The sequence below is a fragment of the Pongo pygmaeus genome, chromosome 21 (genome assembly GCF_028885625.2).
Source record: "Pongo pygmaeus isolate AG05252 chromosome 21, NHGRI_mPonPyg2-v2.0_pri, whole genome shotgun sequence".
Lineage (NCBI taxonomy): Eukaryota > Metazoa > Chordata > Mammalia > Primates > Hominidae > Pongo > Pongo pygmaeus.
This window is the reverse complement of record NC_072394.2, coordinates 53,608,230-53,634,199: the sequence shown is the minus strand read 5'-3', so window position 1 is coordinate 53,634,199 and position 25,970 is coordinate 53,608,230. Positions and strand designations below refer to the sequence as shown.

The following is a 25,970-nucleotide window of genomic DNA, read 5'->3' as shown; positions in this document are numbered from 1 at the left end:
TAGAGGGGAATGAGCCCTCCAGCTATTACCAACTATCAGGCAGTGCCCTCTCCCTGCAAGAACCAGAATCTCGTGGCTGGGCTGAACTCTAGACAGATCTTAATTGCCAGGGAGAGTGCCTATTAGTTGATAAAGGCTTAGGATGAGGGTAGGGGGAAGAGTCCCCTGAGGGCCGGAGCAGTGGAGGAAAGCTGAACGCAGGAGGTGGACTTGGAAATGGGCTTTGAAAGTTATCAGGAGGCGGAAAAACTGAGGGACAAACCACAACCCAGAGGAGGGATGGAGGGAGATGGGGTTAGAGACAACTGGAAGCTTTAACTTGGAGCTTCGTCCCTTCGAGTGTGGATCCAAAATGTAACACTGCAGCACTCTCTTGAGGAGGATTCTATTAGGAAGGTGCTATACGCTGCTCGGGGCTAATGGCATCTGGAGACAGCACCGAGGATGCAGACTTCCTCCCAGGAGAAAAGACGGTGCACAGTTTCCTCGAAGTGGCCTCATCCTCCCTGGAAGTCCTCCACTGCTGCAGGCTTCTCGCGGCCCCCGAATCTGCTCATGGGCAGTCTCCTGCAGTGGAAGGTGAGCTCCTCCAGGGCTGCAAATATGTCTTTTGCATCCCAAGTGCTTGCTCAGTGCTTGGCATATAGAAGGTCCTTAAACAATGTTTATCCAGTGATCCGGGGAATGAAACCAAAAAACAAAAAAGCGGGACATCAAAGAATAAGGTACAGAACCACACTTCCAAAATAGAAATTTCCTCCAGGACAGGAAAAAGGCATGAAGGCACTGAGGCTCATTGCATACAGCTGCCGTGAAGATTTTGTGTTTGCACAGAGGAACACCTCGAGTGTAGAGCCAAGAAAGAAACAGTGAGTGACACCCCATAATGGCCAGGGTCAGCAAGGCCTCAAATGGCTCCAAAGCCCCCAGGAGACAGACACAATGCACCACCAGTCAGAGTTCTAGCAGATGTCTTAGATCATTCTGGAATAGAGTTAGCTATAACCCTTTCCCTGAATAGATGGTACAGCTGAGGCTCAGGATGCAGGGGGATTGTGTCCAACCACACAGCTAGTCTAGTAACACAAGCTGGACCAGAACCCAGGTCCCCTGATTCTCAGCCCAGGGCTCTTGCCAAAGAACCCTGGACTAGGAGCAGGGCAGGAGCTGGGATGAGGCAGGCAGGGTGCAAAATGTAAGAGGGAGCCGGATGTGGTGGTTCACACCTGTAATCCCAGCACTTTGGGAGGCTGAGGAGGGCAGATCACCTGGGGTCAGGAGTTCAAGACCAGCCTGGCCAACATGGTCAAATCTCGTCTCTACAAAAAATAGAAAAATTAGCCAGGTGAGGTGGCAGGGTGTCGGTAATCCCAGCTACTCAGGAGCCTGAGGCAAGAGAATTGCTTGAATCCGGGAGGCAGAGGTTGCAGTGAGCCAAGGTCGTGCTACTGCACTTCAGTCAGGGCAACAAGAGCGAAACTCCATCTCAAAAAAAATAAAAAAAGAAAAGAAAAAAAAAGTAAGGGGGAGCCCAAAACCTCAGTCATCAAGGTAAATAACATTTTGAAACAATATTTTTTAAAAATCAAAATTAGTCCACAAAAATCCACAAGAAGCAAAATATCATATTTTAAAAGAAAGACTTCAATAAAGTCATGCCCTTGCATTCCTCAATCTCACCTACTGCAACCTAACCCCAGCCCAGACCAGGAATCCCAAGGTGACAATGGGCTGACACCTGCAGGAAGTGGCTATATGGAAATCTGCGGGAAGGTGACAGGATTTGGGGAATTAGAGGAACAGAAAGGGAAAGTGCCTGGGGCAGAGTGTCTGTGGAGAGAGAGCAGAAGAATGCCCCCATCCCAATCCCTGCCTTGACTCAAAGACCAGCCTTCACCCCACAGACACCCAGTGGGATCCCCTGCCCAAAGAGCTAACTCCAAACCAAGAAAATCCCACACCACCCACCACTCTCAACAGATTCCTCCCAAACTCCAACCAAATCCAAGCCTTTTCATCTCAAGGAGGAGATGGGTTTAAAAAAAAAAAAAATGGACAGCTCTGGATAACTTTTCCTGCCCTGGAAAAACAGCCCAGAACTTTATGGCTTACTGACAGCTGGTTATGAATGGGAAGGAAGGCATATTCTTAAACTGCTGACAGTAACTCCCTTTTAAGGTATTTCCTCAGGGCCAGCAATGTCACATTCTCCTCCTGCCCGAAAAATTAACAGCAGTTTTTATTTCAGTGACAAGCTTGGGCTTTTGGGTTAGGCAGGCCTGGGTTCCGATCTGGCTCTGCCATTTACCGCGCGACCCTAGACAATCTGCCAAGATGAAAATTCACCAACTCTTGCTTCCAGGGGCCTGGCAGTAACCGAGACGGCACGATGTGGGTAGGGGGCACACCGCAGGGAGCAGAAGCCACTGCCCAGTGCCAGCACACTGCGTGGGTAAAGGATGTTGGCCAGATCTCCCAGTGTTTCAAAAGAAAAAATTTTACATGAAATCTCCCAGTTTTTAAAGGTCAGCAACTAATTTTAAATTAATTTTTAAAAATTTTAACTCAGTAGGGACAAATAAAACAGGTCTCTGTGCCAGAGTCCACCTCCGGGCCCAGTTGTGGCTCTGATGTCTTCAAATCACCCAGCAACCACCTGGCACCTCGTAGGTGCCCAGCAAGCACCGATGGTTCCCATTTTCTCAGGAAGCTTCCATGGGCATCATCAACATCTCTTTCCACACAACAGCTTGGGGAAGGATGCTTTTCAAGAGGAAAATGAAGATATGAGGAGAAGAGTGAAAAATCTGGAAGGCTCTAAGGGAGGGAGGAACTGCAAAGAGGGAATTCCTTAAAAGGACTTAAAAGGATTTTATTGGACATTGTTTAGCACAGTCAGGGATAAGATCAGGCAGTAATTTAACTCCTGGGTACAGCAAGTGAGTGTGTATGTTGCAGGTAGGCAGGACCAGGCGGAAGTCATTGTTCTCACTGACGGTCTCCACACAGTGTACCAGGTCTTCTGTCTGCAGGTCACTGTGAAATTTGACTCAAGTGCATAGTGTTCTAATAAGCCCAGTCCCATCTCTAGAGGTGGCCATTAGTTCCTATGGATCCTACATGAGAAGAAGCTGGCTTGAGTCTGTCCCGGGACCTCATGAGGGCTCTGAAGTCAGACCCAGCTGGGTGGGGGTTCAAGTCTTCAATATCAGTGGTTCTCAAAGTGGGATCCCCAGACCTGATGCATGAGCATCAGCAGGGAACTCCTCAGAAGGACCCTACGCCAGACCCACTGAATCAGCCACTCCAGGGTGGGGGCCAGCCATCTGGGTTTTAACAAGCCCTCAGGGGGATTCAGATGCACAGTAAAGTCTGAGAGCCCCTGCTCTGCATCCTTACCCTGTGATCATCAGTGAGGAGTCTGACTCTCTGAGGCAGTCACGTCTATTCCAGAAAACTGTCCTGAATTCTCCCAGGAATCACTTCCAGGAATCATTTAAGAAGCCTGCTCTGTATGTGCCTAGCAGAGTGGGGGCTGCTGGAGAGGGGAGAGACAGCACACAGTCCTTGCCCTGATGGAGCTTCATCCCCAGTGGGGACACAGATAATACGCAAGTAAAAAAGATAGAAACATGGCCAGGTGCAGTGGCTCACATCTGTAATCCCAGCACTTTGGGAGGCCTAGGTGGGTGGATGTCTTGAGCCTAGGAGTTCCAGACCAGCCTGTCTCTGCAAAAAATATATTTTGTTTTAAATTGGTGGTGCATGGTGGTGCGTGGTAGTCCCAGCTACTCGGAAGTCTGAGGCAGGAGGATCCCTAGAGCCCAGGAGTTAGAGGTTACAGTGAGCTATGATTGCACCACTGCATTCCAGCAGGTGACAGAGCCAGACCCTGTCTCAAAAACAAGATAGAGAGCAATTTTCTGGCTGGGTGCCGTGGCTCATGCCTGTAATTCCAGCATTTTGAGAGGCTGAGGCTGGCAGATCACTTGAGGTTGCGAGTTCAAAACTAGCCTGGCTAACATGGTGAAACTCCGTCTCTACTAAAAATACAAAAATTAGCTGGGCATGGTGGCACACACCTGTAGTCCCAGCTACTCAGAAGGCTGAGGCAGGAAAATCGCTTGAACCCAGGGGGATGGAAGTTGCAGTGAGCTGAGATCACGCCACTGCACTCCAGCCTGGGAGACACAGAGAGACTATGTTTCAAAAAAAAAAAAAAAAAGACAACAATTTTCAGATGGGAGAGGAAGGCAGAAGCCTGATCCACCAGAAGAGGAGTGTTTCTCAATATGTAATCCAGGGACCCTCTGACAACAAAAGCCCACCCCCACCCCACTCGGGCCCCTTCCCCACACTGCTGGTTGGTCTCTTTGCTGTTTCTCAGACATGCCTCCCTCTCTCCTGCTTGAAGGCCAGTGCCTTTGATGTTCTGTCCACCTAGAAAGCTCTCTTCCCACCTTGCGAGATGGGCTCCTTCTCCTGGCTCAGGGCTCCATGTAACCATCACCTCCACAGGAGCCCTCCCCCATTATTCTATCTAAAGTGGCCTCTCTGGCTTCATTCTGCAATCACGTATTTCAGCAGTTTCCCAGTTCTGCCAAGCCCCCAGTAGAAGGTGAGCTGTTGGAAACTGGTCCTTAGGCAGATCCTTGTCTGTCCAGGCGTCCACCTCACCAGTAAGCCAGTGTTTTTATTCTTGTTGTTTTAGAGGCTGGATCTCGCTCAGTCACTCAGGCTGGAGTGCAGTGGTGCCATCACAGCGCACTATAACCTGGAACTCCTATGCTCCACCCAGCTGGGACTGCCGCGCAGGCTAGTGTGCCCTGCGCTCATTTCTTAGGGTTAACCCTAACCCACTTAATGAGCACCCGCGACTCCCCAACTCGCGCCCCACTCTTAAGCAGAAGGCCTCAGGCTGGTCGGCAGCAGGGTTTCTTCATGTCCTTTCTTGGTTCTCTGATGATAGGCAAAGGCAGTAGAGACAGAAAGGAAAAGAGGAACGGAGTGCAAGGCAAGCGACCCTAAGAGGCCAGCCCTGCCAACAGCACAGATCCCTCCAACTCAATAGATGCCTCCAACCCAATAGATCCCTCCAACCCAATCTCCAGCATCTGTGCAGCATCCTACCAACTCCGAGGCTAGGCGGCCACACTGGGCGCAAGACCCCAAGACCCCAAGACCCCAGGACCTGGTCCAAGTGCCTTGCACCGGCCAGGGGAGTGGACGACGAAGTGCGGGTCTGCTGGCCCGGGAGGGCTCTGGGGCCTCGGCCCCGCGGGACTGGAAGGGAAAACACCTGGCACGGTACGTACTGGTCCTAGGAAGTTGGCACAGCAAGGTGCTGGCAGTCCCTAGGTGCCGGTGGCAGGAAGGGCCCAAGGGCAACATTGGTCTAGGAGGTCGAGAAAAGGCGCGCGATATGTGGCCCCCAGGATGTGGAAGCTTGCTTGGAGCGTTCGGCTCCAGGGCAGCAGCGCGTGGAGGGTCTTAAGGATGCAGTACTTGCCCGGGGTAGGGGGGCGAGGGACCCAGAGGCAGCGGTGCACTTGGACTTCCAGGACTTCCAGGGAAAGGCAGGAGACATGGCGCATGTGGTTCCCAGGATGTGGAAGCGCGTGGAGCGCGGCCCCGGGGCAGCGGAGAGTGAGGCTTTAATATCTGGCACATGTAGACCCTGGGGCGGTGTTGCTAGGGGCCCGGACCCGGGACCACCGGCGCACTTGCACCGCGGGGAAAGCTGACAGGGGGCGCGACCCTAGGAGGCTGCCGCGCCGCCTGGTGCGTGAAGCTCCAGGGCAGCGGAGCGCGGGGACCTTGAAGGCTGGTGCGTGCAGGCGAAGGGGCCGCAGGGTGGTCGCTCCTGAGACAGCAGACGGGGAAGAAGGCAAGGGGAGGGAGGGCGTAGCCCGAGCAGTCCCGGACGCGGGCTCGGGAACTGGCCGCGAGGAGCGCAATCCAGCAGGCGCGCCAGGGCCCCCGGATCCAAGGTGCGGGGTCCCGATTGGGCGCGTGGACGCCCAGTGACGGTGGCGCCGCTGCCACTGTCCCGAAGCGGGGCGAGGCCAGGCGCTGCGCTCTCGGCTGCCCGCCCCTTCTCCCCGCCCCGCGCTCAGTCCCCTCCCTCCGTCCCGCCTCCTGCCTCGCTCCCTCCCTCGGCGGTTGCTGCGCCGCGCTCCCGGCGCACTCGGAGCCCGGCGGGGACCGGGAGGCAGAGACGGGGCGGCCGTGGCTCCGAGGGCGGGAGCTGAGCCAGGCCCCGGGACCGAAGTTTGGCGGCGGCTCCGGGAGGCAGAGCGGGCGCCCCGGGCGGCTTCTAGGCCCCTCTCGCGTCCTCGCCCCGGACCCGTGGGCAGCCGGAGGGGACGGAAGCCGCGGCCGGGCCAACTCCGAGGCGGGGACGCCGCGACGGGAACTTGAGGTGGGAACTTTGCGCGCTGCAGCCTCGCCGGGCGCCACCGAAGCGCGAACCGGACCCCGAGCCTGCAAACTGGGGCTCGGGGGCGGCTGCACGTGGCCGTGGCCCCGAACTCCCTGCGGGGGCCTCAAAACCCGCCTGCGGGGAGGCCAGGGCGACAGAGGACTCGGGAGACACCGCTGGTGCGTGGCGGCGTGGAGCGCGCTTGCTACGGCCAAGGTGCGGGTCCGGCTTCGGTTCATCCCAAGGGGTCCCCGGGATGCGAAGTCTGGGACGTTCGCCGCCGCGGTGACCCCGGCGGGGGCGCATCCCGGCTGTGGGCCGAGGTTTCTCCCCGGATCCCGGGAGGAAGGAGAGTTAGGGATTGGGGTGGGGGAGTGTGTGTCACTTGCTCATTCACTGTATCCTTAGGTACAGTATGGAGCCCCCCTTCACCCCCACCGTGGGCCTGATTGAGTCATTCATTATGAACACAGCAAGCGTTTATTGAGCGCCTACTGTGTGCTAGGCGCTGGGGATACTGAGACAGTTCACTGGGCACCCCAGGAACTGGTAGGAAGGTGGTGGTCTCAGCCTTAGGGTTTCCATGTGGGAGAGAGGCTCAGCCCGGAGGTATGGAAGGAAAAGTTCATTCATTCATTCATAGATTGGACAAAGATTGGTTGAGCACCTATTATAAGCAGCTCATCATACCAAGCGCTCAACAGTCATTCATCCAGTTCACAAACATTTATGGAGGCGCTATGCTGGGGAGAAGTGAAGAGGGATGGGATGGGGGTAGGATAGAATGGGGGCACCCTTCATGCAGCTTAGAGAGAAGTAAGGATTAAGACCCAGGCCCCCCCTTGGGAGGCCGCAGACTTCCGGGGCGGCCAACTGTAGCAGCCCATGTATATAGGCAGAAGTCTTGGTTCATCTAATGCATTCCTTCTCAAGGTGGGAGGTGTGGAAGCTGGAATTGGTTCTAGAATAGGAAGAAAAGATCTTTTCAAGGCTCCTTAGGGGCGGGTGATGGGGTAGGGTGGGGAGGAGTTGGGAAACACTGATCCGACATTACTGAGGAATGCAGGTTCCCACCAATGGGGTTTATGAGTTAAGTTGTCCATTCAGCAGGCATTTTCTTAAGCACTTGCTGTTATTAAGCACTTAAAGGGTGCCAGGCACCAAAGTTACCCAGGTAAATGACAGACACATAGAAGAGGGAGACAGACACATACGCCCCCACCCCCTTTGCTGACTCCCTGAGATAAGTACAGGGGGAAGTGAGAGGAGGGAGCAGGAACTGGTCTGATTCATTGTGGGGTGGGGGAACTTCCTGCCCTATGAATCTGAGCAGAGGTTTATTCATTAGTGTGTGTTTGATACCCCCACACCCATGACGGCAGAGTCCCTATGGAGAGCCTCACCGGCAGCACACCTCCAAGAAAAGTTTGGCACTGCTGATTGGGGCCATGCAGTGGGCACTGTGGCTAGGGCATGCTGTCCTTCTTTGGGGGATTTTTCAGGCTCTGCCAGACCTGAGCTCTACTTGTGCCTCCCCCGGCTTTTGGAGCCCTGCAGAGTCACCTGCTAGGAGGGGAAGGAGGGAAGGTATGTTTGAAAAACAGGCAAGCACTGGCCCCTGGGGATCACCCTCCTCAGTCATTCTCCATTCTCGAAGCCAGCCCGTTCCAGGGGAAAGATGTCTGTCGTGGGACACACTCCTAACCTGCGCGGAACTGCAAGCACACTGGAAAGGAGGCAACCTAGGTTCTTCTCCTGAGACTTGAGAGCCCAGGCCCACAGCCTACAGCCTGGGTTGTCAAGCCTTGGGAGTAAAAAAATCAACAAAACCCCTAGTTTTGCCAAACTCTGGGTTGCCTTTTTGGCCTCTGGGAGGGAGATGTGACAATGGAGGCAGAGGTTACTTGCTTCTCCCCATCCCCAAAGACTTTCCCGAAGCTTGTCCTGGAGCCTGATTGGGGCAGATCTGAGCACCACTTTGAATTCTCTGCACCAGACGCACAGCTGGGCTCTGGCAAGAGGTGAGGGAGGTGCCTCAGGAAACAGAAGAACAAAGAGATGTGTGCTGGATGCAGGGCTAAGTGACGCAAACCAGCTCCAAGGAACTCACCTCCTGGAGCCTCAGTAGGTACCTTGGCTTGGCTGTCCTTTCTCCACCCTGCTTTCCAATGTTGATGAAGAGTCAACATTGCCTGTTGCCAGAGGTCTAGTGGTACAGGAATCTACCCTTGGTTGATGCATTAAGCCCAGAAATGGAGCCCGTGGGTGGAAAATGGCAGCTGGCAAAGCCCCTCTAAATAGAATTAATAAAAAGGGAGAGGCGAAGAACCTAGCTGAAGCACTCCATCGCTGTGGACCGTTTTTATCATCCAGCAGACTGTATTTGATTAACGAAATCAGAAATGAAGTGACTTTGCTACAAATAGGATCTGAATTGTGCCTAAGACTGTCCCTTGCCCTGAGGTGAGTCTTCAGTCTCACACCCACACCTCCCTGGGCAGGTCCGATCATGCTCTCCCTCCAGAGGACTCTGGTAAGCAGGTGTCTCCCTTCCTGCCGTCCTGAGGTCCCCACTGCTCCCCCGAGCCTGCTTCTCTGCTTAATTTTGAGCTACAAGGAGGCAAAGAGAAAAGGATATTCTGGCTCCAGTCCCCAAACACCTCCCCGTAGAAGAAGGCAAACGCGAACGTGCATTTGGTGTTATTTTGCTTGCCTGCAGCACAGCAGGGAGGCTCCCGAGGCAGCCTGTCTTTTTTATAGGGGAGAGGGACACTGGCACTTTTTCTTATTTGGGGGCAAGTGAGGGATGGAGGGAAGAGCCCAGCTCCCAGCGCATAATCTCCCCAGGAACTTGGGCCCCAGCTTTCAGGAGGCTGGGCCAAGGCCCAGGGTGGTGGGACTGTGGCGAGAACGGATGGCAGGTGGCTAAGAAAGATATATTCTCCACCAGGGCACAGCAGCTCTTGGAAATCTAACATGCCAGGACCCGGGCCAGGCTAATGGTTGGATCCATTTTGATTAACGTTTTAATTGGGGATTAATGCAGCCTGACCCGCCTCTGAGTCAGCTCGGCCAGGAGCCCTAATCCTGACAGATGAAGCTATGCTGGCAGTGAAACGCCACAGGGCCTGGGAAAGAGTGGCATGGAGAGAGATGGACGGGTCCCCGAGACGTCCACTAGGAGTGAGGGAATGGCACAGGTTGAGAGGCATGGTACCAGAGAGAGAAACCAAAGCCTGCAGAGTGCAGGAGAGAAATGCTTTCCTCTGGAAAGTTGCCTTGGAAGCTGTGTTAATTTCCTCCTTTCACATACTTGCACACATTTAGTGGCTTAAAGCAATATAAATTTTGTATTATTATTATTATTATTTTTGGAAGACAGGGTCTTGCTCTATCACCCAGCTGGAGTGTAGTGTCACTCTCATGGCCCACCACAGCCTTGACCTCCTGGGCTCAAGTGATCCTCCCACCTCAGCCTCCTGAGTCACTGGGACTAGAGGTATACACCACCACACTCAGCTGATTTTTTTTTAATTGTAGAAACAGGGTCTCACTATGTTGCCCAGGCTGGCCTTGAACTCTGGAACTCAAGCAGTTCTCTCACCTTGGCCTCCCAAAGTGCTAGGATTCCAGGCGTAAGCCACTGTGCCCAGCCTGCATTTATTATCTCATAGTTTCTGGAGATCAGAAGACCAAATGAGACTCATTGGGCCAAAATCAAGGTTATCAGCAGGGCTTCCGGAGATGACTCCACCCTCTGCCTCCATTGTCAACATCTCCTTCCCAGAGGCCAAAATGGCAATGCTGAGTTCGGCAAAACTAGGGGTTTTGTCGATTTTTTTAACTCTGCTCTCTTGCAAATATAAAATAGTGATAAATATGTTTCCCCAGCCATGGACAATTGCCTGCCTCTCCCCATCCTCAGAAACATTCCAAAATCTTGTCCATATGAAATAGAGACTAGAAACCCAGTCCCTGACTCACTGCAAGGGATGGAGACACCACACCAGCTCCCCGAAAGGAAGAAGTGGTTCAAGGAGGCAGTAAAAGGTAGGGGTAAAAGAGGTTTGGCCTGGAGTCCCACAGATCTAGTTTAATTCTGGCTTCATCGCTTATTGCCAGATGTAAGTTTTCACTTCTCAGAGCCTCAGTTTCTTCATTTGTAAAATGGGGGTAGTAGTGATAATGCCCGCCTTTTTAGGAAAGGATGGAGACTCGGGCAATTAAGGCTCCTAGCACAGCACCTGGCACTTAGTGAGTTTGCAGTGGAGGAAGGCTGTGGTTGCTGCTATTTATAACACTTTGTGCAGTTAGCACTCTCTCTACATTCCCTGCTGCCACTCGGAAGAGGGACGGAGAGTATTAGACAGAAAGAACAGGGTCCAGAGAGGCCCGCAGCTTGTTGGAACCCCGGAGACAGACCTGAAAGCAGTTGGGGTCAGCCCAGGACCATCTGTAGAACCATTTCATGCCCCTGATGGAATGTAGCCATGGGGACAGGAGGCCCAGTGACACTGCTCATCCCTGCAGCAAACCTCCGTTCACCAGATCCCCATAATAGCCCCGTGAGGTCGGCAATCTTATCCCCATCTTCTAGAGGAGGAGGCAAGCTCAGAGAGGCCAGCGGTTCAGTGGGTGTGATGACCTGCTCAGGCCACAGCGTTATTAGCAGGAGCAGCAGGGACGACTAGCCACGCCTGGCTTGGACCTTCACTCCATCCCATTCCGCCCTCTCAAATCCCACCCCACAGGTCCTGCACCTGTACCCTCAGTCATGTGCTGACTTCAGGGTGGTCACATGAGAACTGCCACTCAGAACGCCTTATGGTCTCAATGATCATTTATCTTTGGAAGTATGTTCTCAGCCCTCAGCCATAGCTTATAAGCATCACCTTTTTCCTCAAAGGAAGGATAGAAAAATTGCAAGGAGAGTGTCAGTGGATCTCTGAGCTCCTGAATGGAAATGTAATCAAGGCAGCCCCAGTGCAGAAGATTTTTCCCACGAACCAGAAGGGATTCCATTTCTCCAATGAAGCGGGACTCACAGAGCCTTCCAGAGCCTCTAGGAGATTGACACATTGGGCAGGGGAGTCCTGGTGAAAGCCCAGAGCAGCTCCTGTGCCTCCAGCCCCTGGGAGAGCTCCAGGCATTCCCGGTCCCCTCCCTCACACAGAATCTCCAGGAGAGCCTGTGAAAATGCTCATTCCTGGGCCTCCCCTTCAGGTATTCCGACTGGGAAGGGAGGGTCCCAGGAATCTGTATCTCCACCGAGCACCCCGAGCAATTCAGAAGGTTCTGTTGTTTTTGTGCTCTTCATTTTTCTTTTTAAACCTGGGTTAAAACCCGGAGTTGTACAAACCAGCACGCCTCCTCATTGGCCTGTGCCAGGCTGTCTCATCGTACTCATTTTTCTTCTTTGTTCCAATCCCCGTGCTTCTTCCCCTTCCTTTGCCCTTCCAGGCACCCTCCATGTGGTTGATATAGATCCTCACATGTGCTTGAGACCTTGTAAAATATGTAATGTGTGTGTGTTCATTTACATAAATAGCACAGTGCTAGAAACTTCTGTTTCTTTTTCCACTCGGCACACTGTTTCTAAGACCTAAATGTGTTGCTAAATCTCCACCCAGTCCATTGCTTCTGATTCCTGGGCAATCTGCAGGATTCCAAAATCTGCCTCTACGAAGACTTGCCTGTCCACTCCCCTGGGGATGGATGCTAGGGGACCTCCTGGTACCATAAACAACAGAGAACACACATTCTTGTACCTTGTTTGTTACTCTCTTCCATCTGGTTCCCCAGAAGCAAACCCTGAGTGAAGGATTTGAGTGCAAATAATTTATTACTGACAATGTCTGCCACAGCCCTTTGTGGTCCCAGGTCTGGGAAATAGACCCAGAAGTGGGATTCCTGGGTCACAGGGCAGCAGCATCTTCATTTCCCTCATTACCGCCCAGTGGCTTTCCCAGAGTGCTAGGCCAGCCCGCATACCCTCCAGCAACTGGATCCGGGGGTCAGATGATGCTGGATCCAAATCCCAGTGGGTCAGATCAGAAAAGAAGATTCTCTTGGGAAGCAGGGAGGGGGGCAGCCGACTCTTCTCATAGCTTGTGAGAATTCCGAGGCGACTATTGAGGGTTCACTGAGCGTCAGGCATGGAGCCAAGCGCATCACCTATGCCGTCTGCTTTTGTCCTCACCATAACTCAAGGAGGCAGGAGCTGTTTGTAGCCTCATTATAGAGATAAAGAAACTGAGTCTCAGGGGTAGGGCACAACTTGCCTAAAGTCACAGAGCAACTGGCCTTGAACCCAGGTCTCCTGATTTTAAAGCCTGTGCACCCTTCTGCCTCCTCAGCTTAGGGTGGTTGGCACATTGTCCCCCGAGCTGGAGGAGAACCAGAACCAGAACCAGCTTTTTTTTTCAACATCCCCCCATTTTTTTTTTTTTTTTCAAGACAGAGTCTCACTCTGTCGCCCAGGCTGGAGTGAAGTGGCGCCATCTCCGCTCACTGCAACCTCTGCCTCCCAGGTTCAAGCGATTCTCCTGCCTCAGTCTTCCCAGTAGCTGGAATTACCGGCGCCCGCCACCATGCCCGGCTTAATTTTGTATTTTTAGTAGAGATGGGGTTTCACCATGTTGGCCAGGCTGGACTCAAACTCCTGGCCTCAAGTGATCCGCCCGCCTCGGCCTCCCAAAGTGCTGGGATTACAGGCGTGAGCCACCATGCCTGGCCTCAGCATCCCACTTCCTATTGCAACTGTCACAAATTGCCACAAACTGAGTGGCTTAAGACAGCCCAACTGTATTATCTTACAGGTCTGGAGGTCAGAGGTTGGAAATGGGTCTGGCTGGGCTAATATCGAGTGTTGGCAAGGCCGTGCTCCTTTCTGCAGGCTCCAGGGAGCTCATTTCCTGGCCTCCAGCCTTTGGAGGCCACCTACATTCCTTGACTCATGGCCCCTTCCTCCATCTTCAAAGCCAGCAGTGGCCAGTGGAGTCATTCTCATGCCACAGCGCTCTGCCGCTCCATCTCCTGCTTTCTTTTTCCACAAATAAGGACTCTGTTGATTACACTGGGCCCACCCAGATCATCCAAGATAATTTCCCATCTCAGGTCAGCTGTGGCAGCCTGAATTCCATCTGTAACCTTCATTCCTCCTTGCCATGCAGTCTAACATAGTCACAGCTTCCAGGGATTAGGATTAGGACATGGGCATCTAGGGGAATGTGGGGACATTTTTCTGCCTACCGTATGCCCTGCACTGACCACTCTGGCCTGATGTGATGCAGCTTCAGTGGCTACCGGGCACAGGGCACAGGTGAGGCCCCTGCCTCTGACTTCACCATAGCTTTACTACCCCTGCCAGCCTAGCCAGGTCAAAGCTGCCAGGTGACACCCTCACCCCCCGCAAACACACACCCATCAGCTCAGCATTGATGGTCTGGCCCCATCCTGTGGAGACACCCATCTCCACCCTCTCTCCTGGATTTTGCCTGCTTCTTCTTCTGTCCATAATCCCACAGCCAGGAATGGCTTCCTCTGACTCAGCTCACCATAGCGCCACCTATCTGTCGCCTCGGTAAATGGCACCCCTGGAATCCTGATTCTTCTCTTTTCCCCCTCCCCCAGGCCCTATTCCTCAGCCAGTCCTGAGGGCTCTTCCTCCAAAGTTCATCCCAAATCCCTCCTGTTCTCTGGGACTTCCACCACTGCAAACCTTAGTCATTTCCAGAATGACTTCCATAGCCTCCAGCCTGGGCTCCCCAGCCCACCCGTTGTCCACTGACCTGACAGGCACACATGGACTCCTTGTCCCTTGCAGAATAAGCCCCAGCTCCTTATTGTCAGCCCCTTGGCCCTGCTGCACCTGGCCCCTGCCCCTCTCCTCTTCTCCCAGCTTCCCCTCGCTCTGTGCTCGGCATTCTCTGGTCTTTGATCATCCAAGCCCACCCCCAAGCCAGGGAGCAAATTCTTGCCACTCCCTCTGCCAGGTCCTCACAGGACTGGATCCATCCATGCGGCTCAACCCCATGACCCCTCCTCCAAGAAGCCCTCCTTCACCCCTCCAGCCAATATTGCCCCACACCCCACAATAGTCATTCTCCATCTCTCACTTTGCTCTGTCAACAACACTGTAGTCGCTGCAGCCTGAAATGACTTGTGTGCTCATTTAGAAACAGTCTTCCCCACCAGAAGGTCACCTCCATGAGGACAGGGCCTGGGTCTGTCTTGTTCTCTGCCGTGTCTCCGGCTCTAATACAGAGTCTGACACGTGGTGAGTGTTCAGTAACTATTGAATAAACAAACAAATGAGTGAATGAATGACACCTGCCTCCGGACTTCACCTCATCTCCCCCATCGCAGCCTCTGCCTCAAACAGCTTCCTCTCCCCAAGCATCCACAGACCCTCAGAGGCAAAATCACTTAAACCCACCATGCTGTAGAACTAACAGAACTAACACCACGGAGAAATAAAAAATTTCTTGTGAGGATATCAGGCTGCGCGGAAAGCAGTATTATTTTTCAGAAGCCCAGGCTTTGGGGCCTCTTTGATTTATGAACTTTAGTGTAGGGTATAGAGGTGCTGAGCCATCCATCTCACATCAGACCAGGTATCTGCAAAACCAAAGGCCATGGAGAAATATGCCCGTTCTTCCTTTGGCAAGTTCTGGCCTCAGCATTTCCCCAGGGGACTCTGGCTTTAAGAACAAGGTCGTTACTCTGTTTATTACCCTCCTGTTTATTACCCTCCGAGTAGCATCAGCCTCTCCATACTCACCGTGCTCGTGCTGCCAAGACAGGATCACTTTCCACACAGGAAACTCACGTGGGGGCAGGGCGTGAAGGAAATAAATCACTAATTGGGGGAGTTTTCTGCTGGAGGGAAAACTGGGAGGGTTGAAAGAAGAAATTCCTAAAAAGAAGAGGTGATTACAGCCACGGGGATTCACAAGAGCCCTCCAGGGCTTGTGTGAGGCATTTTCCCTTTACCTCCATCACCATTCTTGCCAAACAGAATGTCACTTTTTCTCTTTTCTGTGGTAGCAAAGATGAAACAGCAGAGCTGAAAAGAGAGATCACCAAGGAAAGTGCCTGAAAGGGATTATTCCCACGCCTCCAAAGGATCCTGGCAGGCTGTGCCTGAGGAGATGGGTTCCAATTTTAGGTGAAGTTAAAAACACTCTAACCGTCTAAAATCAAATCACTTTTCTTTCAAACACAGGTGTACCCTAGTTTTCCAAACCCTGATCTATGCAATTGTAGCCTTCCCCAAAGATCAGTGAGTAGTAGAGGGATGATGTGCTTTTGTAAAGCAATTCCTCTTAGGAAGGAGCCCCTTTTAAGTGTGAAACACCCTCCCTCCCCTTCCAGCACCTATTAAAACACTTTCTCATTCATACATACATGTGTTTGTGTATGTGTGTGTTTGTGAGCGAGTGTTTTCCTGAACATGTCCACAGCACCGACCCATATTTAAGTGTTGGAAATGGGTTTCCATTTGGAATTGATAGACTTTTACCACTTGATTCCATCGGGGATTTGTCTAGGGAGAGGGCTGGTGATTTTGTGTTTTTGATTTGTTTCGTTTTGTTTTTTTTAGACAGAGTCTTGCTCTGTCACCAGGCTGCAGTGCAGTGGCACCATCTCAGCTCACTGCAACCTCCACCTCCTGGGTTCAAAGGATTCTCCTGCCTCAGCCTCCCGAGTAGCTGGGATTTCAGGCGCGTGCCACCACACCTGGCTAATTTTTGTATTTTTAGTAGAGATGGAGTTTCACCTTGTTGGCCAGGATGGTCTCGATCTTATGACCTCGTGATCCACCCACCTCGGCCTCCCAAAGTGCTGGGATTACAGGCCTGAGCCACCGCACCCAGCCAAGGGCTGGTGATTTTTAAAAGCAGAGTATTTGACTCCTAGTAACTTTTCTATGCATCGGCTTAATTCCAGAGAGCTCTATAGCTATAATGTAAGGGTCTCAAACTCAAATGCCTATAGGGCCGGGAAGGAAACACACATGAGTGGAATAGAGTGGGTGTTAGGAAGACAATAGTTGGGGATGGGGACTGTGGTGGATTGGAGCATGTGCTGCCTAAAGGAGTAGCCATTTCTCAGTTGGCGTTTGGGCCAAGTGTTGCCAGATATCCTGATTTTTTAAGAGAAGCCAAGGATATGGATTTTTACATGAAATTTCTCAACTTTCAAAAACTTCTCCAAGCCAAGCAAAATATTTGTGAACCAAATTCAGCCCATGAGCTGGTAATGAATAAGCAATCTTGTTCCAGTAGCAGAAACCCTTAGCTTTGAGGGTTGGGAAGGAAGGAGTCCATGCAAGTTGATATTTTGACCTCAGTTCCCCAGAAGTCGCCTTATCATGTTGGTCTCATCAACAGGAAATGTACTCATTTAGCAAGCACTTCTTTGAGCCTTTACAGTGCTGAGCATAGCGATTCAGAGACGACTAAAGCACGTTTCTTCCCCCAGGGAGCAGGCTGCCTAATGAAGGAGCCAGGCTTGCACACAGACAGTTCTAGAACTGGTGGTAAGTGCCGTGAAGACGGATGCACCAGTTGTAAGGGGAGGGGTGCTCAATTTAGCTGGAAGAGCCAAGGAAGGCTTCCCGGATGAACATGGCTGTCCAGTTCACCCCTGCATCCTCAAGGTGATGTTTGCCAACCCCTGAGCAAACATGGCATTGCTTTCATAGTTGTGCATTTCTTTGTCCATTGCTTCTGATTTATGGCAAGTGGTATCTGTTTTCCATTAATGGAAACAATATAAGTTGTCCCTTTAAGATAAATAATAGTAGTCTGGGCACAGTAGCTCACACCTGTAATCCCAGCACTTTGGGAGACCAAGGTGGGCAGATCACCTGAGGTCAGGAGTTCAAGACCAGCCTTGCCAACATGGCAAAACCACGTCTACTAAAAATACAAAAATTAACCAGGTGTGGTGGCACATCTGTAGTCCCAGCTATTCGGGAGGCTGAGGCATGAGAATTGCTTGAACCTGTGGCACGGAGGTTGCAATGAGCCAAGATCGTGCCACTGCACTCCAGCCTAGGCAAAAGAGCGAGGATCTGCCTCAAAAATAATAATAATAATAATAATAGACAATAATTACTGAATACCTACTATGTGCCAGGCACTGCATTAAATGCTCCTATGTACATAATTCACTTAGACCTCCCAGTAATCTTATCAAGTAGGTCACGTGGCTATACCCATTTTACAGACAAGGAAATTGAGACACATCAAGGTTGAGTCACTTGCCCAGGCTGTGTGGCTCCAAAGTCTACGTTCATAACCATTAACCAGGCTTCTCCACCTCAGCATTAAGGACACTTGGGACCAGATAAGTGTCTGTTGTGGGGACTGTCCTGTGCATTGTAGGACATGCAACAGCATTCCCTGGCCTCTACCTACTAATTGCCAATAGCAACCCCAGTCACGACCAGCAGAAATGCTCCCAGGCATTGCCACATGTCTTTTGGGGGACTAAATCAGCCCTATGAGAACTGTAGATCTACACTAAATTGTTTTTTCCAAGCCAAATAAATACCAAAAAACAAAAAAGGTTAATTTAAAATAAAATGTTAAGTAAATAACAGTACATGTGTCACCTGAAAATCCACTAGGATGTCAGCAGCCTGAGATCAGAGACCCCTTGACATTCTGCACACGGCTGCATCCCCAGTGCATAGATGGATATGGGAGAATTGTGAAGGCTGGGAGATGCTGAACAATGTTGTTGCTATTTCACTATTAGGTGAATGTCTTTGTCAGCTCAGGCTGATGTAACCAAATATTAATACCACAGACTGGGTGGCTTCAGCAACACTTATTTCTCCCAGTTCTGTCGGCTGCAAGTCTGAGAGCAGGGCGCCAGCAGCACTCCTCCGGGTTTCACACTTAGATGCCTCCCTGAGTGCTCACATGGCAGAGAGAAAGCCCTAGTGTCTCTTCCTCTTCTTCTTCTTTTTTGTTTTGTTTTGTTTTGTTTTTATTTTTTGAGATGGAGTCTCGCTCTGTCACCCAGGATGGAGTGCAGTGGCACCATCTCGGCTCACTGCAACCTTCGCCTCCCAGGTTCAAGCTATTCTCGTGCCTCAGCCTCCCTAGTAGTTAGGATTACAGGTGCACGCCACCATGCCTGGCTAGTTTTTGTATTTTTAGTAGAGACAGGGTTTCACCATGTTGGCCAGGCCGATCTCAAACTCCTGACCTCAGGTGATCCACCCGCCTCAGCCCCCCAAATTGCTGGGATTACAGGCGTGAGCTACTGCGCCCAGCCTGTCTTCCTCCTCTTATAAGAACAGGAATCCCATCGTGGAGGCTTTGCTCTCATAACCACATCTGAACTAAATGACATCTCAAAGGTCCCACCTCCTAATACCATCCCATTGAGGACTAGGGCCTGCAACCTATGGATGTGGGGGACAAAGATTCCATCCCTAACAGTGAATACCTGCGGAATCTGCATTCTCAGCAAGGTGAAGCTAGGGGTGGCCACTGAGGGTCTTTCCTCCCTTCTCCCCACAGGCCCGAGAGGGATGTGAAGGCCCAAAATGACCCTCTTACCGGGAGACAATTCTGACTACGACTACAGCGCGCTGAGCTGCACCTCGGACGCCTCCTTCCACCCGGCCTTCCTCCCGCAGCGCCAGGCCATCAAGGGCGCGTTCTACCGCCGGGCGCAGCGGCTGCGGCCTCAGGATGAGCCCCGCCAGGGCTGTCAGCCCGAGGACCGCCGCCGTCGGATCATCATCAACGTGGGCGGCATCAAGTACTCGCTGCCCTGGACCACGCTGGATGAGTTCCCGCTGACGCGCCTGGGCCAGCTCAAGGCCTGCACCAACTTCGACGACATCCTCAACGTGTGCGATGACTACGACGTCACCTGCAACGAGTTCTTCTTCGACCGCAACCCGGGGGCCTTCGGCACTATCCTGACCTTCCTGCGCGCAGGCAAGCTGCGGCTGCTACGCGAGATGTGCGCACTGTCCTTCCAGGAGGAGCTGCTGTACTGGGGCATCGCGGAGGACCACCTGGACGGCTGCTGCAAGCGCCGCTACCTGCAGAAGATTGAGGAGTTCGCGGAGATGGTGGAGCGAGAGGAAGAGGACGACGCGCTGGACAGCGAGGGCCGCGACAGTGAGGGCCCAGCCGAGGGCGAGGGCCGCCTGGGGCGCTGCATGCGGCGACTGCGCGACATGGTGGAGAGGCCGCACTCGGGGCTGCCTGGCAAGGTGTTCGCCTGCCTGTCGGTGCTCTTCGTGACCGTCACCGCCGTCAACCTCTCCGTCAGCACCTTGCCCAGCCTGAGGGAGGAGGAGGAGCAGGTAAGAGCCCACGCCCCGCGGGGAAACGCGCCACCACGAGGGAAGGGACTCTGAGCATTGTCACCTCCTCCAGGAAGCCTCTGCTGATTGCACACTGGCTGACTAGCATCCCTGGTCCCTCCTGACATCAGGAATGTTTGTGTGCATGATCTGCCTCCCTGTTAATATGTGAGCATCATGGGGGTCCACGCCTGTGCCTGTCTTGGCCTCCACTGTGCCTGCCGCTGCCCTCCCCCTTGCCAGTGTCTAGAACAGTGTCCAGCACAAACAGGCACTCAACCACTCTTTGTTGAATGAACAAATGAGTGAATAAATGGATGGCGTGAGTTTTGACGTGCCTGGCCTTGCGCGAAGCACATTACATATATCATCAAATTTATCTCAACCACTCCGCCCTTTCTCAACCTTCCTAATCATTTGCATCATAGTAGCCCAGACACATTTTCTGGGTCCTGAAGATAATTTTTATTGATGGGTACATGTGTGTCTACAAATGGTGAGCATTTCTTTTTGTTACATAAGAGAATGGATGGAAAGTTTAGTTACTCCAGGGCCTGACACGGGGTGTGTGCTACAGTCTAAGGGCTCCCACTCATCTGGGAGTTCACGGGAGCCGGAGCTCGGCTGCATGTGCCACCTACATCTTATCTCCCCAGGGAATGCTCCGGCAACCCTGTGGGGGAAGTGTTTTCACACCCACTCGGTATTTGAGGACACTGCTCAACCCCAGTTCTAAGTCCAGTCTGTGTTTGTAAGCATGGAAATACGGTTCCCATGTGGCAGCGTGGGGACCTAATGTAGCCCCACAGGACTATGTGATTGGCCCACACAAGGTTTCCCAAATATTTGACTTGGTTGCCAATATTAAAAGTGAAGTTTTTTCACATAAAAATTTAAAATCTCAGCTTCTTTTAAAAAATCATAAGATCAGGCCAGGTGTGGTGGCTCACACCTATAATTCCAACACTTTGGGAGCTGGAGGCAGAAGGATCGCTTGAGCCCAGGAGTTCAAAATCAGCCTGTGCAATGTAGTGAGACCCCATCTTTATGGAAAAAAAAAAAAATTTAATTAGCCAGGTGTGGTGGCTTGTACCTGTAGTCCTAGCTACTTGGGAGGCTGAGGCAGGAGGATTGCTTGAGCCTCGGAGGTGAGGCTGCAGTGAGCCATGATCACGCCACTGCACTCCTGCCTGGGCAACAGAGTGAGACTCCATCTCTAAAAAACAAAATTTTTAAAAAAATTTTAAGGTTGGGTCCCTCCCCTCCCCCTGCCCCGCCACCAACATACACACCAGCCTGCAGTCCTACACGGCAGCTCCTGGGGACAGCCAAGTCCACAGGGGCCCAGTTCAGTCTCCTTGTGTATGAGACCATGGGCCTTTGAGTTGGTGACTCCTTCCCTGTATATGGGGATTCTGGAAGATTCAAGAAAGACCGAAAGGTCTCAGAGGTACAAATTGTACAGGCAGTGGAGAAATAGGTATGGCAGTGTGAACTGAACGTAAATATCATGCCAGCCAATATTTATTGAGCACTGACTGTGTACCCTGCATGTGCTAAGTGCTTTACGTGCACTCTCGAATTTAACATTAGAAGTACTCACCATGTCAGGAAGTAGCAATAGCTGTTGCATTAATAATCCACAGAGGCTTGCTGGTACTTTTTGTATACATTGAGTTTATTTATTTCTTTTTAAGAGACGGGGTCTTGCTTTGCTGCCCAGGCTGGCCTCAAAGTCCTGGCTTCAAGTGATCCTCCCACCTCTGCCTCCCAAAGTGCTAAGATTACACTGTACTGGAGTACAGTGGTGCGATATTGGCTCACTGCAACCTCCACCTCCCAGATTGAAGCGATTCTCATGTCTTATTTACATGCACTCTCGAATTTAACATTAGAAGTACTCACCGTGTCACGATTTTTCCACTTATGTATGTGAAGAAAGTGGGCCCCCATGCCTGGCTTACAAGTTGAATTTTTAAATGGGTATTAAGAAAATAGCATTCAACTAGTAAGGTTAACTTTTTAAACTTTTTTAAATGAAAAAAACAATTTTAGGCCACGTGTGGTGGCTCACGCCTGTAATCCCAGCACTTTGGGAGGCTGAGGCAGGTGGATCACTTCAGGTCAGGAGTTCAAGACCAGCCTGGCCAACATGGCAAAACCCCATCTCTGCTAAAAATACAAAAATTCGCTGGGCGTGTTGGCACTCGCTTGTAATCCTAGCTACTTGGGAGGCTGAGACATCAGAATTGTTTCAATCTGGGAGGTGGAGGTTGCAGTGAGCCAAGATTGCACCACTGTACTCAAGTCTGGGCAACAGAGTGAGACCCTGTCTCAAAAAAAAAAAAAAATTAGAGATGGAGTGTTGCTATGTTGCCGAGGTTGGACTCGAACTCTTGGACTCAAGCATTCCTCCTGCCTCAGCCTCCTGAATAGCTGGGACTAAAGGCACATGCCATCACACCCAACTGGTAAAATTAACTTTCAATAAGCATGAAGAGTAGTGATGAAGAGGTCAGGGCTAGAGCCAGATGGCCTGAATTTAAATCCTGCTTTCTCCTCTCTAGCTGTGTAGTAGCTGTGGGCAAGTTATTTAAACTCTTTGAGCCTCTGATTTCTCACCTGTCCAGGGCGGATATGAACAGGCCCACCTAACAGTGTTGCAAGGATTCAGTGAGTTCACATGAAGTGATTAGAAGTGATTGGGGCCAGGTGCGGTGGCTTACGCCTGTAATCTCAGAACTTTGGGAGGCCGAGGCAGGAAGATCACTTGAGGTCGGGAGTTCGAGACCAGCCTGACCAACATGGAGAAACCCCGTCTCCACTAAAAATACAAAATTAGGCAGACGTGGTAGCACATGCCTGTAATCCCAGCTACTCGGGAGGCTGAGGCAGGAGAATCGCTTGAACCTGGGAAGCAGAGGTTGCAGTGAGCCGAGATTGCGCCATTGCACTCCAGCCTGGGCAACAAGAGCAAAAAAAAAGAAGTGATTGGGCTGACTGAGTCCACACCACATGAAGGGATTAGAAGTGATGCATAGTGGATGTGCAGAAAGTCCTCTCTTAAGGATTAGGGTCAAGAAGAAAAAGAAAGGAAAGGGAAAATGCTCACCATTTGAGACCTGTCTGGAAATTGCTGTACTTACTATAAATTTCTTCTCAGCTCCAACATCTTTGATCGTGATTTTATCAGGAAAATACTAATAAAGCCACTGTTTTGTTCAACTTCTGACACTTGCTTTTTGAAAAAATAATAATACCTTTGCCTTTTTAAGGATTCAGTGAAAATGCTGTTCTTCAACTTCATTTTGGGGTGCAGTGGGATTCACTGCTTCACATGCTCCTTGTGCACACATTTGAGTGCCTACTGTATGCAGGCACTACAGGGGAGACAGGGTGACCAGGACAAGTCTTCCGACCTCAAGAAGCTTCAAGTCTATTGGGGTTGGGATGGAGTAGTGACACCGCCCACCCCCCCCATCACCATAAGTGTGAGACACAAGCCAAGGAGGCTCTGTGTGGGAGGCCCACTGACACTGCTGGAGCTACTTAGTGGGGCACGCTCCAGGAAGGCTTCCCAGAGGAAGGGGCTTCCCATCCCAGAGGTCTAAGACCTTAAAGCCCCACCAGGTATTAGCTCATATCTCCAGCCTCTAACATATTCCTAGAGACAGAATTGTTCAAGTGGGACTTGTAGAACTCAGCTGTGCCCCAGAACCTCCAAGATGCCCCAGGTTGGAACCACGCTGGCCTCTCCTCTCTGCCAAAGGCCCCTTCAAGGATGAGGCCCAAATCCACTAAAGGACTGTTTACCACCCAGTTATATTCCAGACCAGAGAGGCAAGCTGGCAGCCTGCATGCCAAACCCAACAAAAATACGTGTTTTAGTGGCCCATAGAGTATTTCTTTGCACTGAATTATCACCAGGACTTAAATCAACATTTTATCTATTTAACCAACATTATCACCAACATTTGTCACCAGGAGAGTTCATGTAAAACTGCACATTTCCAGCCTCTTTTGAAAGCTTCGGTGAGGCAGCCTTAGCCTAAATTTGCCCGGGGCAGTGATGGGGGCACTGAACAAGACTATTCCTCAGAGTCCATCGGGAGCCATGGAGGGTGCTAAGCAGAGGAGGAACAGGATCCCTCTGGCTATGTGTGGAAAATGGACTGCAGGGATGAGGGAGCCCAGCGGGGAGGTGACTGCAACCGTCCAGGCAAGAAAGGATGGTAGCCAGACCAGGTGGGAGCAGTGCGGCAGTGGGTTTGGTTCTCTCGCTGTTTTAAATGAAGAGACTTCCTGGGGGTTATACACAAGGTGGTAAGGATGATGCCAGGTCTCCTGTCCTGAGCCATTGGAAAGATGGGATTGCCAAAGGCTAGGGAGGGAAACCACCAGTGGGCAGAGGAAACCAGGATCCCATGGGGAGTTCGAGATGCCCCTCAGACACCCAGGTGGGAGCGTCAGGGAGGCAACCTGTTGGGGGTCTGGAGTTCAGGGCCGAGGTGGGGGCTGGAGAGAGAGATGAGGAGCGGCCAGTGTAGAGATGGTGCTTAGTGCCCCAGGCCTCAGAGTTGGCACAACTAGGGAGAGGGCCCGGGGCCACTCAACCTGGAGAGGTCACCGTCCGCCTGAGAAGCCCAGCAGGGCACAGGGCAGAGCTTCTGTGCTCCTTCCCTGGTGGGCCCGCTGACCTCTCCGGCGTCCCTTCCCCTCTCTCCCAGGGCCACTGTTCCCAGATGTGCCACAACGTCTTCATCGTGGAGTCGGTGTGCGTGGGCTGGTTCTCCCTGGAGTTCCTCCTGCGGCTCATTCAGGCGCCCAGCAAGTTCGCCTTCCTGCGGAGCCCGCTGACGCTGATCGACCTGGTGGCCATCCTGCCGTACTATATCACGCTGCTGGTGGACGGCGCCGCCGCGGGCCGCCGCAAGCCCGGCGCGGGCAACAGCTACCTGGACAAGGTGGGGCTGGTGCTGCGCGTGCTGCGGGCGCTGCGCATCCTGTACGTGATGCGCCTGGCGCGCCACTCCCTGGGGCTGCAGACGCTGGGGCTCACGGCCCGCCGCTGCACCCGCGAGTTCGGGCTCCTGCTGCTCTTCCTCTGCGTGGCCATCGCCCTCTTCGCGCCCCTGCTCTACGTCATCGAGAACGAGATGGCCGACAGCCCCGAGTTCACCAGCATCCCTGCCTGCTACTGGTGGGCCGTCATCACCATGACGACAGTGGGCTATGGCGACATGGTCCCCAGGAGCACCCCGGGCCAGGTAGTGGCCCTGAGCAGCATCCTGAGCGGCATCCTGCTCATGGCCTTCCCAGTCACCTCCATCTTCCACACCTTCTCCCGCTCCTACCTGGAGCTCAAGCAGGAGCAGGAGAGGGTGATGTTCCGGAGGGCGCAGTTCCTCATCAAAACCAAGTCGCAGCTGAGCGTGTCCCAGGACAGTGACATCTTGTTCGGAAGTGCCTCCTCGGACACCAGAGACAATAACTGAGCGCGGAGGACACGCCTGCCCTGCCTGCCATCTGTGGCCCGAAGCCATTGCCATCCACTGCAGACGCCTGGAGAGGGACAGGCCGCTTCCGAGTGCAGTCCTGGCGCAGCACCGACTCCCACGCACCCGGGGAAGGACACCCTCACTCCCACACCCCGGGAAGGACACCCGCACATCAGCAGAGGGGCCCTACCCCTCTGCCTGCAGCCGTGAAAGGAAGCTGGGTCATCAGCCCAGCCCCGCCCACCCCAGCCCTTATGTGTGTTTCCCTCAATAAGGAGATGCCTTGTTCTTTTCACCATGCAAATAACATGCCCAGCAAAAACTTGCTTTATGGGTCTGCCTGGAGAAAAAAATACAAACAGCAGCAACAGCATGTCTGTCTCTAATGTGGATCATGTCCAGGGAAAAGAAATTGATGAAAAAGAGAGAATGCCTTCCATGGGGCTCTTTTAAAAGAGGGAGCTGGGTTTCCCAGCAAAGCCAGCGTGTGGGGACTGGAAGTAAAGGGCCCTGTGTGCTTGGGTTGCTCAGGCCCGGTGGGGCCCTACTGGGGTTGTAGAAAAAGAGAGAGAACAGACACTTTTAGGAAAATGACCTGTGAATACTGTGCTCACTCCCTCGTTTCTCTTTGACGACCCCCCCCTCCGCCGCGCGCCTTTCTTTCTCCCTTTTCCCTTTTATCCTTTTTTCCTTCTCTTCCATCCTCTAT

General features: G+C 52.3%; 1 protein-coding gene across 4 annotated transcripts; it reads left to right on the top strand.

Annotated features, from left to right (window-relative positions):
- Positions 1–6,163: 6,163 nt before the first annotated feature.
- KCNG1 (potassium voltage-gated channel modifier subfamily G member 1) lies at positions 6,164–25,632 on the top strand. Of its 4 annotated transcripts, none has more exons than XM_063659013.1 (4): positions 6,164–6,421; positions 15,475–15,590; positions 18,964–19,763; positions 24,491–25,632. In XM_063659013.1, the coding sequence occupies exons 3-4, from the start codon at positions 18,990–18,992 to the stop codon at positions 25,256–25,258; spliced, it is 1,542 nt and encodes a 513-aa protein (XP_063515083.1). In that variant the 5' UTR covers positions 6,164–6,421; positions 15,475–15,590; positions 18,964–18,989; the 3' UTR covers positions 25,259–25,632. The 4 variants fall into 4 exon arrangements, with proteins under 4 accessions (XP_063515083.1, XP_063515082.1, XP_054324200.1 ...); XM_063659012.1 differs by having other exon boundaries at positions 15,470–15,590; XM_054468225.2 differs by lacking the exon at positions 15,475–15,590.
- The last annotated feature ends 338 nt before the right edge of the window (positions 25,633–25,970 follow it).

What these genes read in the sequence shown, in the direction of transcription:
- KCNG1 (XM_054468225.2), top strand. Translation starts at nt 18,990, where the DNA reads ATGACCCTCTTACCGGGAGACAATTCTGACTACGACTACAGCGCGCTG. An exon ending in TGAGGGAGGAGGAGGAGCAG is followed by an intron (nt 19,764 to 24,490) that starts GTAAGAGCCCAC and finishes CCTCTCTCCCAG; the next exon opens with GGCCACTGTTCCCAGATGTG.